At 37.5% G+C, this 17,740-nt stretch overlaps 1 protein-coding gene across 4 annotated transcripts in view; it reads left to right on the top strand.

Moving 5' to 3' along the window:
* ralgapa2 (Ral GTPase activating protein catalytic subunit alpha 2) overlaps nucleotides 1-17,740 on the top strand; it is a 522,648-nt gene that overhangs the window by 99,661 nt on the left and 405,247 nt on the right. For 3 of the 4 annotated variants that reach the window (XM_048535653.2, XM_059648353.1, XM_059648352.1), the window contains exons 5-10: nucleotides 2,405-2,448; nucleotides 6,385-6,562; nucleotides 7,596-7,711; nucleotides 12,103-12,241; nucleotides 15,072-15,271; nucleotides 16,493-16,726. In XM_048535653.2, the coding sequence (XP_048391610.2) occupies nucleotides 2,405-2,448; nucleotides 6,385-6,562; nucleotides 7,596-7,711; nucleotides 12,103-12,241; nucleotides 15,072-15,271; nucleotides 16,493-16,726 (911 nt within the window). The remainder of the gene's footprint in view (nucleotides 1-2,404; nucleotides 2,449-6,384; nucleotides 6,563-7,595; nucleotides 7,712-12,102; nucleotides 12,242-15,071; nucleotides 15,272-16,492; nucleotides 16,727-17,740) is intronic. The other variant, XM_059648351.1, reaches the window with a different exon arrangement.

Consider the following 17,740-nt stretch of genomic DNA (forward strand, 5'->3'; position numbering starts at 1 on the left):
TTATGGCCAGAATACATTTTCTGGAATGTTGTGTGCCTTCTCCACTGTTCTTTAGTCAGGAACGCCTTTCTCTGTTGAATTCATGTGATAGAAATATTAGCTAAGAGTGCCACTGTACATTTTCGTCCGATGGTTTTCTGAGAACTTGGGGAATTCTGATACCCAGTGATTTTTCTCTTTAGGACTGCTGGTTGTTAACTCTAATTGACGGCAGTTGTTCTCACACCAATTTCAAATACCCTCTTCTTTTATACCCTTGATGACCTATCAGTTTCTTACAATAGGATCGGTCCTAGGTTGTCAAAACCATCTGTTTTAAATTTAATTCGTTTGTAGTCTAAGTGCCTGTGAAATTCATTGGCTGATTCAAACTGGTTGCCTTAATAACAAAATAAGATTAATGCCTGAGTTGCTTACCATACAGTCTTTTGATACAAATGTTTTAACTTCAGGAGTCCTTCGTTTCCGCTGCTGCTTGCAGATATTTTTAAAGCATCTCCAAGCCTAGAAAAAGCACATCTTTTAAAGGGACCATTTTCCCCCGTTTATCATTTTACAAACAAATGCTAACATCCTTCCTTCCAATCCACAAGTACTGTACCCAACTTCGCAACAGGTAGAGGCTTGGACCTCTCTTCCATGAAGAGTATTTGATGCTAGATCACTTGTTAGTTTTCAACCTGAAACAAATTATTACTATGTGAAGGTGTTAAGGGATATGGGCCAAAGGCAGGTGTATGGAGTTAGATCATAGATCTGCCATGATCTCATCAAATGGTAGAACAGGCTTGAGGGATTGAATGGCCTACTCCTGTCTCTGTGTTTCTATTTATTGCTCGTTCCTAAAGACCCTTGAGAGAAATATTCAAGAAGGTGCTCACCACATCTGCATTCTACAACTACACCCACAGTGCTGCTTCGGAGAGAGTTCCAAGATTATTTTGTCGCAGCTGTGAAGGAATACCAGTTTAGTCCACGAGTGCCCCAGATGTTCGTAAGAAGGACTTGGCTGATTTGACAAGGTTTGGTTTGTTGTTCACATTTCCTGTGCTTGGTTGTGCTAGGTGGCTTTTTTTATTCCTTCATGGGATGTGGACATCACCTAGCTGTGCCAGTATTTATTGCCCATCTGTAGTCAACCACATTGCAGATGGTGTGGAATCACATGTAGGCCAGATCAGCTAAGGGCAGCGGATTTCCTTCCCAGTGGCCATGAGTGACCCAGATAGAATTTACCTGCATTCAAACCCAGTTCCCCAGAATATTACCCTGGGTCACTGGATTAATAGTCTAGCAATAATACCTCTGAGCCATCATCTGCTTAGTCAGCTCAGAAACAGACCCTTTGGTCTTACTGGTTCATACTGAACATAATCCCAGAGATAGTACGAATTGCAGATTCTGGAGAATGTGAGATAACAAGGTGTAGAGCTGGATTAGCACAGCAGGCCAAGCAGCATCAGAGAAGCAGGAAGGTTAACATTTCGGGCCCAGGTCCTTCTTCAGGGGAAAAAAAGGAGTCGAGTCTAGACCAGGGCTATGTGAGATGACAGATTTTCCCTACCTATCCAGATGGGGTTTTATGTCATTCAACTATGGTTTCATGTCAGCCCATTAGACCAGATCTTTATTCCAGGTTATATTAACTGAATTCAAATTTCACCAACTTCCATGGTGGAATTGTAACCTATGCCCATAGACACGAGTCTCTGGATGACTACTGTAGTGATGATGTCACGACGCCACTGCCTCCTCAACTTCATGTGGTCATGACTTCCAATTGTTGAACAGCTCCATGGGTTGCTTTTTACCTCTGAAGACTTGTCACGTTTACCAGTATCAATGTCTGTATTTGGACTGAGTTTTGGCAAGCTTTGTGATTGAGTGGCATCATAGTAGAACTTGACCTGACCACACTTGCTGAGATTCTGAATAGCAATCTGGTGTATGTACACTGAAATTGTTTCTACTCCCTAACCCGCTGATACTTTGGCAAACTGCATTGAACAGAAGTTGAAAGAACATCAGTCAATTCAGCTGTAGATCAGAGATTGAATCTGCAATGCTGTTGGTTCTTTTACGGGTCACTTATCAGGATAAACATGGTTCACCATGCTGTAGAAGATGCCAAAGGTTTGAAAGAGTTTGTTTAAATCATTTCAACTGAGCAGACTTTACTGGTGTAGGTATTGTTAAATTAACTTTTTCTGACAAATCTTCATATGCCTTTAAGTTGTATTTGTGCAATTAAACGGCACTCTTCAGCTCTCTGAATATTTTTTGTTCCAACGTTATTTTTGTGGTTTACTGCACTAGCTTTGTCTGCTGTTTGTGTTATTTATACATGTAAATATTTATGTTTATATCTGCAATCTTTTAATTTGTAACCGAATTAATACTTTAGGCTCAATTTTGAAGAAACTTCTGCACACTGGAAACTCTGTTAAGGTAAGAGCTTTAATGTATTTTGCTTGGTAAGGTTATGCAGCCTATTGTCTTTGATTTTCCTCATTCTACTTAATGAGAATGCAGAAAGATAAGTAAAGTACCAGTTGCCTGGCCAGGTTCACAACCAACATCTCTGGTATGAGTGATCTATGAATGGCGCTTACCATAATTTATATCTCTACTTCGTGGAGATGCTCTGGATGCTTGCTGGATATATTCCAATATTGTAGCAACTGAAATATTTGTGTTAGCCATGAAAAATAGACATCAATAGAAATGAGTGCACAATGGTCTGATTAATTTGTATATTTTATGACTTTGTGTGCCTTTTTTTTAAACAAACATTACTTCTTTACAAACGTATTATTGGTAACAAAGTGTGAAGCTGGATGAACACAGCAGGCCAAGCAGCATCTCAGGAGCACAAAAGCTGACGGTATCCTGTTTATGTAATTTGTTTTTACAGATAGTGAACATTTTGCAGTCATTCACACAAATTAACCAATTACTAAAGATTATTGTTGTCCGAGTTTGGATGTTGATCTGTCCGGTGACCTTGCATGCTTAGTTGATAGATGAAGATGAATAGTACAACTCTATATGTAATTTGGATTTGAAATAGTTTTTCAACTTTTTTGTTTGAAAATAGATTTTCTTTGTTTTTCATAATGTGTAGCAATTATAATAGGACCCTACTTAACACAAAGGCCTAACAGAAAAATATTTGTTGATTTTTGATAACTTTGAATTAGTGACATTTTAATACACAAAAATCTTACTTATAAAGTACCTACCTTTGCGTAGGTGCAGAACATAATGAAAGTCCTTAATGTAGTCCACACAACATGATTCAGATTACTTGTGAAGTATCAAAATTAATCTTAAATAATTTTACTTGTCCAGTAAAAAGAACACTCTGAGTTTATCTAGTTGCAGTCTTTTTTATAACCTACAATAAAGCCAAAAAGAATTCCAGCAGAGAATTCATTCAGAACATGATTGGAGTATGAATTATGCTGCTAAAAGGAACTGTTGAAGTGCATAGGATATTGAATTTAAGTTAGGTAGATGAATAAAGGGAGTGAAGGATATATTGATAGAGTTAAATGAAGTGGTGAGGGAAGGATCATGGGAGCATGAGTAACATTTGGGCAAACCAATATATTTGTATGTACTGTACTTAAATGAAGTAGTTATATGCTTGTTAATAATGTAATTATTGTTGAATTTGTTCTATTATCGTGAATTTTTTTTCCTTCCCAAAAGTTTTAGATGATCCAAAATCCATTCAGTTTGGTATTTCTGTATTTCCACTGCTGAAATGTGTAATCCCAACTCCTTCAGCTCATTTCAAGTCTGTGATAACATTATGGGCTAGATGCAGAGAAGGGAAATGTACTGTCAGCAGTAGAGGTTAGGTTTGAAATTTGGGAATCAGAATTGATGTCTACAAAACACCTCATAAAGGCACACAGAAGAATTCATTGAAAAGTGCTGGTTGAAACATGCAGAATGTATTCTTTAATGCAAGTTGATACAGAAGTAGGAATGTTGGTTGATGAACCTTTAATTATGTTAACCGTCATGTAACACAAGGATTGTGGCCTTCTGATTACACTGCAGGTAGGACTAGTGACATACGAGATTCCTTTAGTCTTTGGATGTGGTGAAGGCTGGCGAAATTGCCATTATTGTGTGAGAAATTGCTCAGGAAAGCTAACACCACTATGCTTATGAAAAAATGCTTGCCACCCCGCAAAGTTCCTAAATAGTGTTCACACCAATGAACCAGTAGAGTTTGACACCTATTTTCTAGAATGACTGTTTGGTCATTACAAAATATTGCTTTTGGGCCGATAATGTTCTGTGATCCATCCTGTTCGATTTGAGGCATTTTTCCTCTACCAAAACTGGAATCAGTTGGAACCAAGGGAAAACTTAACATTGGTTGGAGTTATACCTGGCACAAAGGAAGATGGCTGTAATTGTTGGAGCTCACTCATCTCAGTTCCAGGATGTGGTAAGAGTTCCTAAGGGTAGTAACCTAGACACAATCATGTCAACTGTTCTGTCAAAAGACCTTCCCTCCATTAGAGGGTTAAAGAATAGGCTGATGTTTGCTAATTGTCTGGTGTTCAGTGCCATTTGTGACTCAGATGTCAAAGCATTGCGTTTACATCCAGATAGACCAGGGGCTTGAAGTGATAAATGATGAGTAATATTAGTGCTATGTTAGTGCCAGACAGTGTCCTACTAATCACCTTTCTGGCAGCACAGATCTCCAAGGCCCTTGCATGGTAGCAACTTATAGAAACAGATGTCAGCGCTGTGATTGATATGCCAGTTCTGATCATGCTGCACATAACCATGGAGCAGCTCTGCAAATGCTCACAGCTTAGAGGGAATTTTGGTGCCAGACACTGACGATCTCAGACGAGAGAATCTAGCCATTGCTCCTTAACATATGATGATGATGATGATGCTCTGGATGTGAGTTTGCTCGCTGAGCTGGAAGGTTAGTTTTCAGACGTTTCGTCACCATTCTAGGTAACATCATCAGTGAGCCTCCGACGAAGCGCTGGTGTTATGTCTCGCTTTCTATTTATCTGGTTAGGTTTCCTTGGGTTGGTGATGTCATTTCCTGTTCTTTTTCTCAGGGGATGGTACATTGGCTCCAAATCAATATGTTTGTTGATGGAGTTCCGGTTGGAATGCCATGCTTCTAGGAATTCTCGTGCATGTCTCTGTTTGGCTTGTCCTAGGCTGGATGTGTTGTCCCAATCAAAGTGGTGATGATGATATCATCAATGCCATAAATATCCTGGGGTTTACTACTGACAAGAAACTGAACCGAACCAGTGTACAAATACTGCTCTTAAGTAACGGGTGAGGGCAGGGAATGACGAGCTCACCTGCTGACACCAACAAACTCCCCACCTGCGCGGATGAGTACAGTTCCAACATCGCTCAAAACTCAACTGCATCCAGGACAAAGCAGCCCCCCTGAAGGGTACCTGGTCCACCGCCTTGAACATTCATTCTCTCCACCAGTAATATATGTTGTGTACCATCTACAAATTACACCTTAGCAACTCATCAAAGCACTTCTTCCAAAGCACCTTCTTCGCTATTTGTGTTTACCACCTAAAAGGACCAGGGCAGCAGACTACGTGGGAATACACCATCTGCAAGTTGTCCTCCTAGCCATATACCATACTGACTTGGAACTATATTAGTCTTCCTTCATTTTTTTTTGTAGGTTCAAAGCCCTGGAACACAGTAGGTTTACCTATATATGACGACAGTAGCAGTTCAAGAAGATGACTTTCTTAAGATCACTTGAAGATGGGTAATGAATGCTGACCTTGTCTGCGATGCCCATATCCTCTGAATGAATGAATTAAAAAAATACGTTTACTGTGTATTCATTCCATGTAACCAATTTAAGTATTGAAAATGAGATTGTCTTGCCTTGTCCAATGTCCACATCCTTGAGCTGCTACTGTATATTTTAATGTTTTTCAGAATTACTGTCGTGAGTTTCAAAGTTCCTAAAATGTCTCAAAAACAGCCTACTTAATATAGGTTTAGTGTTTAGCACATATGGTACCAGCAAATAGCACCATTTTCTCAAGCTGGCTGTCTAAAATAAAAAGCTGCTGGTGTGACTGGTAGCAACTATATTCATTAGTATGACTGGTACTTGAGAGTAATTACCCAGTGCAACCAATTGTTGTATTAAATCATTAATGCAAATGTTAGTCTGGGTAAGTATGTACTGTATAAATGATACTGGATACTACTACTGGATATGCATCCATTTATAGTTGAAATTCTTTTAACTATTGGTATACACCATGCTGTAACTTGTACTTGATTATAATCATTAGAATACTTGATACAATTTTGGTCAAATTTTGTAATTTTTTTTCTCAGATAAGAAGCGAAGGAATTCGACTCTACTTACTGTGGCTTCAAGCACTGCAAGAGAATTCTTCTGATGAACAACTAACCTTATTTGCTTGTCTAGTTCCTGGTTTTCCAGCTGTTTCATCTCAAATTGGACCGTGTACTTTAGAAACGCTCATAAATCCCTCCTATAATTTATCTGATGGTTAGTAATCAAGCTTGATATAGTGAGATGGAATTAGCATTTATAATTGCATCAAGTTAACTAGTAATACAGTTTCTAACTTTCCCCTTGGAACGTGTGCAGTTCAATACAGACTGTGTTGAATAAAAATATTTCGAGACTGTAATCCAGAAATTCCATTTACTTGAATGGCATACTTTGCCCGAAATCATTGTAACCAGTTTTGAAGAAAGCTAGGTTCCCTAAGTTTCTGTGCTAGTTTTTATTTCGCAAAAAGTGAGGAAACGTGGCTGACCCACAGCATGCTCTCATTTGGGTCTTTTAAATTTAATTTCTTTAAGGGGCTTTGAGGAGAATCAAGAAGCTAAACTGGTTATTTTGGTTACAAGCCCACTAATAGAAATGTTTTAAAGAGCTTTAGAGTCTGCTTTTATGTTTACTAAGGAATTAGCCTATATAATCTCTAAATGTCACTTTTCCGTAAGTTTGGGGCATTCACACAGATCTAGAAATAGTGATTTTTTTGTTTGTTGAATCAGCTGTGGTTATCAAATTGCAGAGTTATTATTGAAGTGCATTATGGAATATGTTTTGACACCAAATTACATCGGTTCATGAGCGGCTTTTGTGTTTAGCACTATTTGGAGCACACAGATATGATACTTAAAATAGTGATGCAGTTTAATAAGACCATTTTTAAACAATACTAAAACGAAGCAGTTGCTTTTGTTTCCAGTGCATTAGAATTGAAAAGCAGAGAAATTATGCTAAGCTTGTGTCGAGCATTGATTAGCTCAAGCTTTAAGGACTGTGCACAGTTCTAGTTGAGGTATTATACAAGAGGGCATAGCTGTGTCTGAAATAGATGAAATGCCAGGTTATGCCCATTAGGATCAGATGAACCTCTTTGGGTCACTTCGCTCATTGCGCTTCTAATTTGTGTACAGTATGAAAAAGTGGGAGTAAGTTTTTTGTTAAGTTTTTGGCATTTTAATTTCGATTTAATTAATACAGAATCAAAGAGTGATTAATATTTTACCCTTTTTCTGCTTAGTAAAAATTGCTGCAGAAGATATTACTCCTCTGCTACCATCAGTATTGGGAGAAAAGATATCGGATGACCAGACTTTGTACTTCCTTCAAATACTTCTAAAGTACATGGTAATTCAGGTAAGTCCAGAATCTTAATGTGTAAAAGGTCAAATTGAGAGTGCATGATTTATCATGGGTATAAATGAATTTATACCCTATATGAGTAGTTGAATGCTAATGGAGAGCATATTACTAATTATAAAGCTTTTGTGGTTATTGGATTTGCAGCCATGACTCTGGTAGTTTTCTCAACCAAATGAAAAGTAATGGCTTCACATCCTACCCCTGTGAGCTGAACAAAAAGCCAGGCTGAAATTCAGATGCAGAGCTGAAAGAGTTTGTATACTGCTGGAGGTGCTGTGTTTTGGATGAGGTATTCCGCTAAGGACTCCTTTTTGTCAGGTGAATGTGAAAGATACCATGACACTGTTTCGAAAGAGGACAGGGGAGTTGACCTCGATGTTGTGTCTCAATCAGCATCACTAAACAGATTATATTGTCATTGTTGTATTGCTGTTTGTGGGAGCTAGCTGTATGGAAATTGGCTATCATGCTTCCTACCTTTTATAGCAGTGACTATGAGCCATGTTAGAAGATGAGGACAGGTTCCTTGCAACTGCGTGATTATTCAGGACAGGCATACCTCCACTTTGGCTTGCCCTGATTTGATTTTTCAAATGCCAGCACTTCAGTTAACATGAGACAGGACTTCCACTGCAGCCCATGATGAATCTAAGCTCATAAAGGTGCTCAGGTCAGCAGTTTGCACCAATCCAGGATGGTGACCACTCCATACAGAGGGACTGTTATGAGGAGAAGTTGAGTAGATTGGGACTGCACTTGTAGGACTATAAATGAAGGAGGGTTGACCTTTGTGAATCACAAAAGATTCTTCAGGGACTTGACAAGCTGATGGGAAAAGGTTGTTTTCCCTAGTGAGAGCGCCTAGGACCAGAGGACATAATCCCAGAATAAGAGATTGCACATTCAAGACAGAGATGAAAAGGACTTTCTTTTCTCAGACAGTTGTGCATATGTGGAATCCTTTACCATTCTTTAGATTGCTATTGAGACTGAGTTCTTGAATGTACTCGAGGTTGTGGTAGACTTTTTTAAAAATCAGTAAGGGAGTCAAAGATTATGGAGCAAAGAGCAGGAAGTTAGGGTTGAGGATTATCAGATCTGCCATGATTTCATTGAATGATGGAGCAGATTGTGGGCTGAATGCCTTCTATGCTGTCTGCCTTCTGGATTTAGGAGGCACAGAAGGCAGATACAACCATAATTGCCCTGAAATTGCGATAAATCCAGGATCTTGCGAAGGCTGGGTTGACAGTCCCTGGGTGTGGAGGTACAGACATATTTGGCAGGATGGTGGAAAGATTGATGCAAGTGGCAAAACTGGTGAAAGGGGTCTGTGATTAGCACGGGATGAGGGGCGGGGCCAGGAGGAGGCACCAACCCTCCTCAACCACCACTCTTTCACTGACTGGCAGCTTGCAGTGTTAAACCTGATGGGCTTTGCGTTGTGCATACTTACGGGTCTTTATTTGATGATAGGTAATCTGTAAAATTCAGTCCCATATTTAAAAAATATTCGTTGGGTTAAGAAGTGCTTTGAACATCTTTAGGTTGTAGAAGTGCTACATAAATGCAAAATGTTCTTTGAAATATGTTTTTCTTTTTCATGAGATGCAGGTGTCCCTGGCAAGATGCCAATTTTGAATCAACAGTTTATATTGTGTAGATGAGACATATTGAAAGGTTCTTTCCATAAAGAACTTCTGTGAACCCAATTATTTTTATGACAGTTGGTCACCATTACTGAGATTAGCTTCATGTTCTCAATTTATTACTTGATTTTAAAGTCGACGTGCTGCTGTGGTGTGATTGAACCTATGTTCACATAACATGAGCTTGAGTACCAGTCAATACTAAATCAATGACTTCTCCAAATTGTAAAAGTGTAATTTATTTTGTACGCCTGCTGTTTCAGGAAATGTGTCGCTAAGAGAATTGTAAAATGTATTCTCTCTTCTGCCCTTCAACATGCTGGTTCCTAGTAGACAACAATTCAATAGAAAGTGACATTGTAGCATCTCATAAATGGAAGTTTTATGCAAAAAGCTAATGGAAAATGTTTGACTGATTGCCTTCTTCTATCTAATGTCCATGCACAAGTACTTTCCAGCAAAAGGTACTGATTAACAACCAGAGCTGAAACATTTTTGTTTGCCTTCTTCTCCTGAGGATATAACACATTTTATTAAGTGTACTTCAAGTCCTCAGGTGTTCAAAATGTGTTTTGTAATCAGTTTATTTATGATTTGTAATAACTGTCATGAATAGGCAAATATAACGCCACTTTGCAAATAGCAAGGTCCCACAAGTCGTAATTGAGCCAAACGACTAGCTACCCTGCATTGCTTTGAGGTGGATGCAGAACAAGCTATTGTCTGACACAAGAACAGAGTTCCATAATCTGCTTTGAATAATCACTAGACCACTCATCTCTTATCCAATCTTGAATAATCTCTCAACATAAAATGTCTTCTTCTGTGTCAGCTGCTGTTGTACTGTGGCAGTGAAGAACTATCATAACATTAATTTACAGGAACATGAATGTACTTCTTGCAAAATAGTTGTAATATTGTATGGATTGGGAAAATAGCACATTTAATCCATATTCATGTGTTATGTATTGTAAATATAGGGATGTTTTTCTTTGTTCCTCACTTTTTCTCTCCTTTGCAAAATGTGTTCAGTCAGTAGATCAGTAAAATAGAACATACGTTATTCATTTATCAATATCTTGACACATACTGCCTTTCATTTCACGCTGCATGATATGAATGTTGGAGCTGTCTAGGGGCTATGAAGAAGATAGGGAGAAGCTTTCACATCTCCTGCTCGGGAGCCCTCTGTTCACTGCAGTAAAAGCCTGAAGAAAATATGTTTAATTTTTCTCTAGCAGTTGTTGTCAGCTTTAAATTCTAATTAACATGTCAGGGACCTTTCTGTAAACATGAACTGGTCCTGTCTCTCTCACTGCCCCTGATGAAGGGACTGCGCTCCAAAACTTGATTTCAAATAAACCTGTGGGACAATAACCTGGTGTCGTGTGACTTCAGACTAATCCACTCCAGTGTTGGAGCATTTTCATGTCCTAAAATCTCAGACAGATGTGGTGCATTGTCATTGGCAGTATGGTTGTTTACATATACTTTGTTGTCTAGTAGTGGTACACAGGGCTTTTGGTAAGTTGATAGCTTTAATTTTGTTTTAAATTGTTTATATGGCTCCGCTTTGAAAGGAAACTACAAGGGTAAGCCAGAAGTTCTTTCCTGGATGAGTGTGAACATTTGTAGCTGTGATGAACTCCTAAGGTTCATTTATATGATATTCCTTTGACAATGATCTAGTTGTTGAATGCTATTCTATTATAAACTGTTATTTATAAGCATATGAGTTGATTTTCTTGCAAATCACTGGCCTGAAGGACAATGATTCCTGGTAGGTGCACACCCACTGAATTTTGAGATTACTCACCTGTTGATTTTCAAAGCTAGTATCTCCACAGTTTTGTGCTTTATTGTATGTTCACTTTAGATTGTGATACATATTGCTGAAAGCAATAAAATTGTAACAAGCAAAAGTGTTGCGTAAAGATATCAGTACGTTTGAGCATTTTACATGCATGGTTGGGTTGTTACAAAGCTGATTAAGTTTCAGTAGTATATCAATCAACCATGTCCATTTTTTGTTGCTCAAGGAAATGTGAGCTTCACCTGGGCCAGCATTTGTTATCCATTGCCAGAGTCAGAGTAACATAGCATGGAAGCAGACCCTTCAGTCTACCGGTCCATGCTGAATGTAATCCCAAACTACACTAGTTTCACCTGCCTGCTCTTGGTCCATTCCCCTCCAAATCTTTCATATTCACACACTTACTGAAATGTCTTTTAAATGTTGTAACTGAAAACACATCCACCACTTCCTCTGGAAGCTCATTCCACATATAAACTACCCTTAGTGTAAAAAAAAATTGCCCTCAGGTCTTTTTTAGATCTCCTCTCACTTTAAAAAATGTGACCCCTGTTCTTGAAATCCCCCATCCTGGGGAAAAGACACCTGCCATTAATCCTATTCAAACCCATCATGATTTTTTAAACCTCTAGTTGATCTTCAGAGGGTTGTGGCGAGTTGAATTGGATGCACTGACTAGAAGTTAAGTTTCTTCTTCGAAGATGAATATGAGAGGATGACCGTAGGATTTTTTTTACAATTTTGTGACAGGTTGTTATCTTAACTGGTTAGCAAATTCCTTTGCTAAGGACCTTAAAAAGGAGAAAAGGCAAATTAGGAGAATGTTTTGTGTTTAAATATACATTTCACATATTATTTGGAATGTTTATTAAATATTTTAATTGCCTAGTCTTATTGAATTAATGTTTTGCTTTAATTTGAAGGCTGCAAGTTTAGAATGGAAAAATAAAGATAAACAAGAAAGTGGCTTCAAGTTTCTTTTTGCCTTGTTTAAGAAGTTCTACCTTTCTCATTTATTTCCATCCTTCACAAAATTTACCAACCTTTACAATCCTGTACTTGGTGAGTAAAACATTGTGCAAAAAAGCTTAATAATTTTGTTCAACTTTTTTTCTTTAACATAAAGAAATGCAGGATTTAATCTGATACTAACCTTGTAAAGCAATAAATGCCATCAACTTCGATGACTTAACGTTAGTAGTAGACTTTGTCTTTATCTTTTGATTTGAGTCCAATTACCTTTTGATGCTGAGTCTCAGAAATGCTGTATAGCTTCTGTTGCTTATCTTGTGAGGGGCAAACATCATTATGCAGTGTAATGTAATTGGAGATCATCGGAGTGCCTGCAGAGAGAGCTTTTACTGAGTGACACTGATTTTTCTCCTTAAATGTTGGAAAGATTGAATCTATCATGTTTGGTGCCCACTACATATGCACTTTCTACCACATCATCCATTCTTGTTGCTAGCAGCTTCTTGAGACAGAACAGATGGTTAGCAAATGTGGTGCCACATTTGATGCTGAGATGAGCTTCACACCATATCTGCATTCAACATGACTGCTTACTTCCACTTGCAACTTCACTTGGTTCATGTTTTAACTGTCCTTCTAAATTCTCTATCCTTGATAAACTGAAGGTTATCTCTGCAGCTTCTATGCTATGTCACACCTATCCGGTTCACCCATCATGACTTTGCTGATTGACTCCTCGTTAAACAATAGATCAGTTTCAAAATGCTGTTCTTTTTTGTTTTCAAACACTATCATGGCCTCACCCTGTTCTATCGCTATCATTTCCTTAAATCCTTCAACCCTCTGAGATGCCTGCCTTCCTTCTATTCTGTCCTCTTAAGCACCTGAAATTTTGATTTTTGTACTTTTTGGCTGTCGTGTAGATGTTGCTAGTTGCTGACCTCTGAAATTTCTTACCTTTAATCGCAAGCTGTTGCAATGCACTTCCTCTTTTTCATCCTTCTAAAACAGCTTGCTGAAGTTGTTTATGTCTATCTTAACACCTCAATTTCAATTTCAAATTTTTGACTGAGAATGCTCATTTGAAATATCTTTTATGCTTTACAATGTTATGAGATGCCGTAAGTAAAAAGTACTGTTGGAATAGTTTAAATTTATTGTGGAGGCTGAACTTGACTTCAGAACCATAGTATAATATTAAAACAGTAGGACAGATAAAGAAAACTAGAATGTTTACATCTCCAGAGTTGAAAATTGTCAGGAAAAACAGGTTCCATGTTTTCTTATACAGGTAAAATATGTATAGAATGTATAATGAGATGCTGGAAATATAGTTGAGTTTTTCCAAATCCTAAATCTCTCATCATTTATATCATTTTGATCTTTTTCTTTTCAGATGAATTGCAAATGTTGTTTAAGAATATGGTCTCAAACTAAGAAGTTTCTGATCTCTGCTCAGGCTGTCTGGAACGTTTTTTTTAAAAAAAGGGAAATAAATGGCTTTCATTCAGAGGGACACTTGGTGAACAGTTAAAGAATGCTCAATTTTAAATTGACTTTAGTAAAGTTTAAAAGAAGAAATTTGCTGCATTTTTTTCTTGCGAATTGTACTTAATGTAGGACTCCATGTATTTGAGTGAAGAGTGAGGAAAAAAAATTCATTTAAATCTGAGCTTTTCATCCATGTGTTAGGAAATAGAGTCTCAAAAATCCACATGGATTACTCCATTGTGTCAACATGAAAGTGAGAGATTTTTATTATCGTGTAGAAAAATTTAGCCAGTTGGGTTTATGCATGAAAATTCAAAGGAAGGTTTATCAGAAGTGTATATGCATGCTTTGCCATTTTTCTCCCAAATATTTCAGTAATAGTTTCAGGTTTCAAATATGTGTGAAACTTACTCTGCTCTGCTGTACTACCACTATCAATATCAAGTAAATTAAGAAAAGAAAACCACATTAGGATCCAGTGTAGTAAATAACAAAATTGTGAACTTACGCAGGTGTAATATTGCAAGATTTTTATTCCAGTTTGATCATAAAATTGTTGATTCCAAGAATTATATAGTGTCTGATTTTGTTTGTTCAAATTTGCTGCAGGTTAAATCTTTTCTATAAATAGTGATAGTAATTGTTGACTTGTTGTAAAACACAAATTTTTGTGGAAACTGTTATGGACTAGACCAAACTCCCACAAAATATATTAAGATGGTAGTCTAGACGCTAACTTTTCTTTAATTTGTAGGTAAGTGTAAGGCATGTTTCAGATGCAATTCAGTTGATCAAACTGCCAGGTTTGAGACAAAGCACACTTTATGCATGCAGTATAATATAGATACAAAGTAAAAGACACAAATTAGCTTAGCTGTAACTCTATGGAACTGCCTAACAAAGTAATACAAGTACGTAAACTAGTAATAATTAACTGCTCCAATATAGTAACATCCAATAAACACACCCTTGCCAACAAATTCAACAGAATAGATTGTATTGCATGCAATTCTAGCAGCAGGAAGAGAACTCCATCTGTGACAGAGGAATAAGAGCTTTCACATCCAGCTACTGCAGACTAAAACTTAAAAAAAAGTCCTGGATCTGTGGAAGTTTAACCCCACCCATTCAGGTGCTTCTGTTGTTCCAACTTTTTAAAAAAAAAGGCCTTAAAGCTGTTTACTGGCTATGGAGCAGACTGCTTTCCACCTCTGTCTCAACTTCCCTTTTTTAAAAAAATGGCAAAATACCTTTAAAGCCATAGTATCATCACAAAACAAACATGGTTCAAATTTTGAGTTGTCTCAACAACTTGTAGAACATTATTGTTGCATTGAAACTTAGAAATTTCTTGTTTTGATTTTATCGCTTTAAACTTGATTAAGATGGAAGGTCCAGAAGTATGATGCTTTTTATTTATCTTAACCAGAAATTCCTCAGATGAGGCCAAAGCCACTATATATCAATGTAACACGAAACAATGAAAGCGTTTACAGTACAAGGGACCAGTATTTGGCAGCTCGGGTGGCATTTATTAAGTGGCTTGTGACCTTCTTTCTGGAAAAGAAGTACACTGCCACAAATCAAAACACTAAGAACGGTGGAGAGATGTTACCTAAAATTATCCAGGTACGTTTGGATATTTTGATAACTTAAAAATATGGCAACATTTTATGCATTAAAATTCCAGTTGTAAATACTAAACTGCTACTGCTCTGTTTCTTTGAGCACTGTACGAGTTGAACAAAGTGTAGAGATGTGACTTTGCTTCCACAATCCTGTAAAGACCCAGTTGGTGGATATTTAAAATTGTCCAGCCAATATCCTGACCCAGTCCTACTGTTTTCTCTTTTAATCTGATCTTCGGATAAGGTGATATAGATGTCTGAGTGAAGTTGGTAAGGTTCTTCCTTAATTATCAAAGAACCAGTAATAAGATTAATTTTACTTTGCTTATGTAACCAGAATTAACAGAATTACTACTCCATGTTCTGCCGCGAAGGCATCTGCCTTCGCAAATTTGAGACTTCCTAACTACTCGAAATGAATGACCGAGTGAATGAAAGTTTTTGGCATGTGAATTTTGCTATAAAATTTGATCTTCAGATAGTGTTTAAAGAGCTGTTAGTTTGATGCAAATGTAATATTTTCTTGTTTCTTAAATATATATAAATTTTTTAACAATGAATTGATCTGGGAAGCAATTCCTGAATTCAGATTTGCTAGAATTTGTGGCTTTTACATTTCCGGCAGTGATTATTGTAAATGAAATGAATCTGCCAAACATTTAAGACAGCAAAAATTCATGATTTTGTGTTCAAAAATTGATGTTTGAGCACAGCTACAGAAAGAAATACATTTTCTTGTTCTAGGAACACCCATCTTTACCAAATTATATTTGCTCCTGGATCCTAGGCACTGTTCACTGCTAAGCATCTCTGACAGCAAATGGTTTTGCGCTACATCGAGAATTTTGGCTTTGTTGGGACATGAAATAAAGAATAATCTATTTAGGTGGCATTCTATAAAACACACTTGATGTTGGTTGCTTTGTTAATGGTTAAAATGTATTTAGTAGGGGATCATGTTCATAGTCTAATGTAAAATTTCATTCATGCTTGAGCTTTCCTTTTGAGAATGAGCTTCATTATCTGTCTTCTGCCTGAGTTTTAAAATTCTGGACTGTCCATCTCCTTACTCCATTCAAAATACTTCATGTAAATGTGAATAGCATTGACAGTGCATTGGTGTGATATCAGTAGTCAGCAGGACAGGAATTGTTATTTGAGGTAAATAGATATATTTTCCTAAATTTCTGTTTTTTTTTAAAACCATTTCTTTGTGGATAAGCAGTCTGTGACTGCAAACCCATCAACTCAGGAGAAAGCCATTGAATTGGAAGCAAGTGGGACCACTGAACAGGATCGATCTCACTCCAACAGCAGCACTCTATCTGAAAGAAGACTCAGCACCTCCAGCCTGTGCAGCATTGAAGAAGAACATCAGCCAGTCTATGAGATGGTTCAGAGAGTCCTCTTTTCTTCTCAAGCAAATGTGAATTTTATCAATGAAGTGTTTCACCAGGTTAGTACACGATTAAAAAGCAATTCTGATTTGTTAGACTTTTATGCCTTCTATACAACATACAAACTCCTGAACTAAAATTATAAGTTTTTAATCATAGAGTAAAACTTATCTTCTCAAAGCCATCATTACTTTGTTTGCAAAGCATCAGATGTTGTGAGGTCTGGATATTCAGAGTGCCACAACCTTTTAAGCAATGATGTATTTGATATATTTCAAAGCCCAGTATATTTTTGTGTTATCAGTTTCAGTAAAGGAGGATCATAGGATCATACAACATTGAAACAGACCCTTTGGACCAACCAGTCCATGCCAACCCATTATCCCAAACTGAAGTAGTCCCAACTGCCTGTGCTTCGCCCATATCCCTCCAAACATTTAGTATTCATGTACTTATCCAAATGTATTTTAAATGTTGTAACTGTACCTGCATTCACCGCTTCCTCTGGTGGTTCTTTCTACACTTAAGCCAGTGTGTTTGAAAAATATGTTGCCTCTTGTGTCTGTCTTAAATCTTTCTCGTTTCGCCCTAAAGATATGACTCTTAATCTTTAAATCTCCCAATCTTGGGAAAAAGACACCTGCCATTTATCTTATCTATACTCCTCACGATTTGATAAACCTCTGTAAGACTACCCTCAACCTCCTTAGGACTTCTCGGACTTGGAGTAAATGGTAAGGTCCTGAGAACTGTTTTGGAGCAGAGGGACCTAGGAGTACAAGTATGTAGTTCGTTGAAAGTGGCAGCACTGGTAGACAGGGTGGTGAAGAAGGCATTTAGCAATCAGTTGAGGCATTGTATATCGGAGTTGGGATGTTATGTTACGGTTGTATAAGTCATTAGTGAGGTCGCACTTAGAGTATCATGTATAGTTTTGGTCATCCGTTATAGAAAGACATAGTTGAACTGGAAGGTGTGCAAAGAGGATTTACAAGGATGTTGCCATGACTAGAAGGCATGAGTTATAGGGAGAGATTGGCCAGGATAGGACTTTACTCATAGAACATAGAACA

The sequence above is a fragment of the Stegostoma tigrinum genome, chromosome 9 (genome assembly GCF_030684315.1).
Source record: "Stegostoma tigrinum isolate sSteTig4 chromosome 9, sSteTig4.hap1, whole genome shotgun sequence".
NCBI classification, from domain to species: domain Eukaryota; kingdom Metazoa; phylum Chordata; class Chondrichthyes; order Orectolobiformes; family Stegostomatidae; genus Stegostoma; species Stegostoma tigrinum.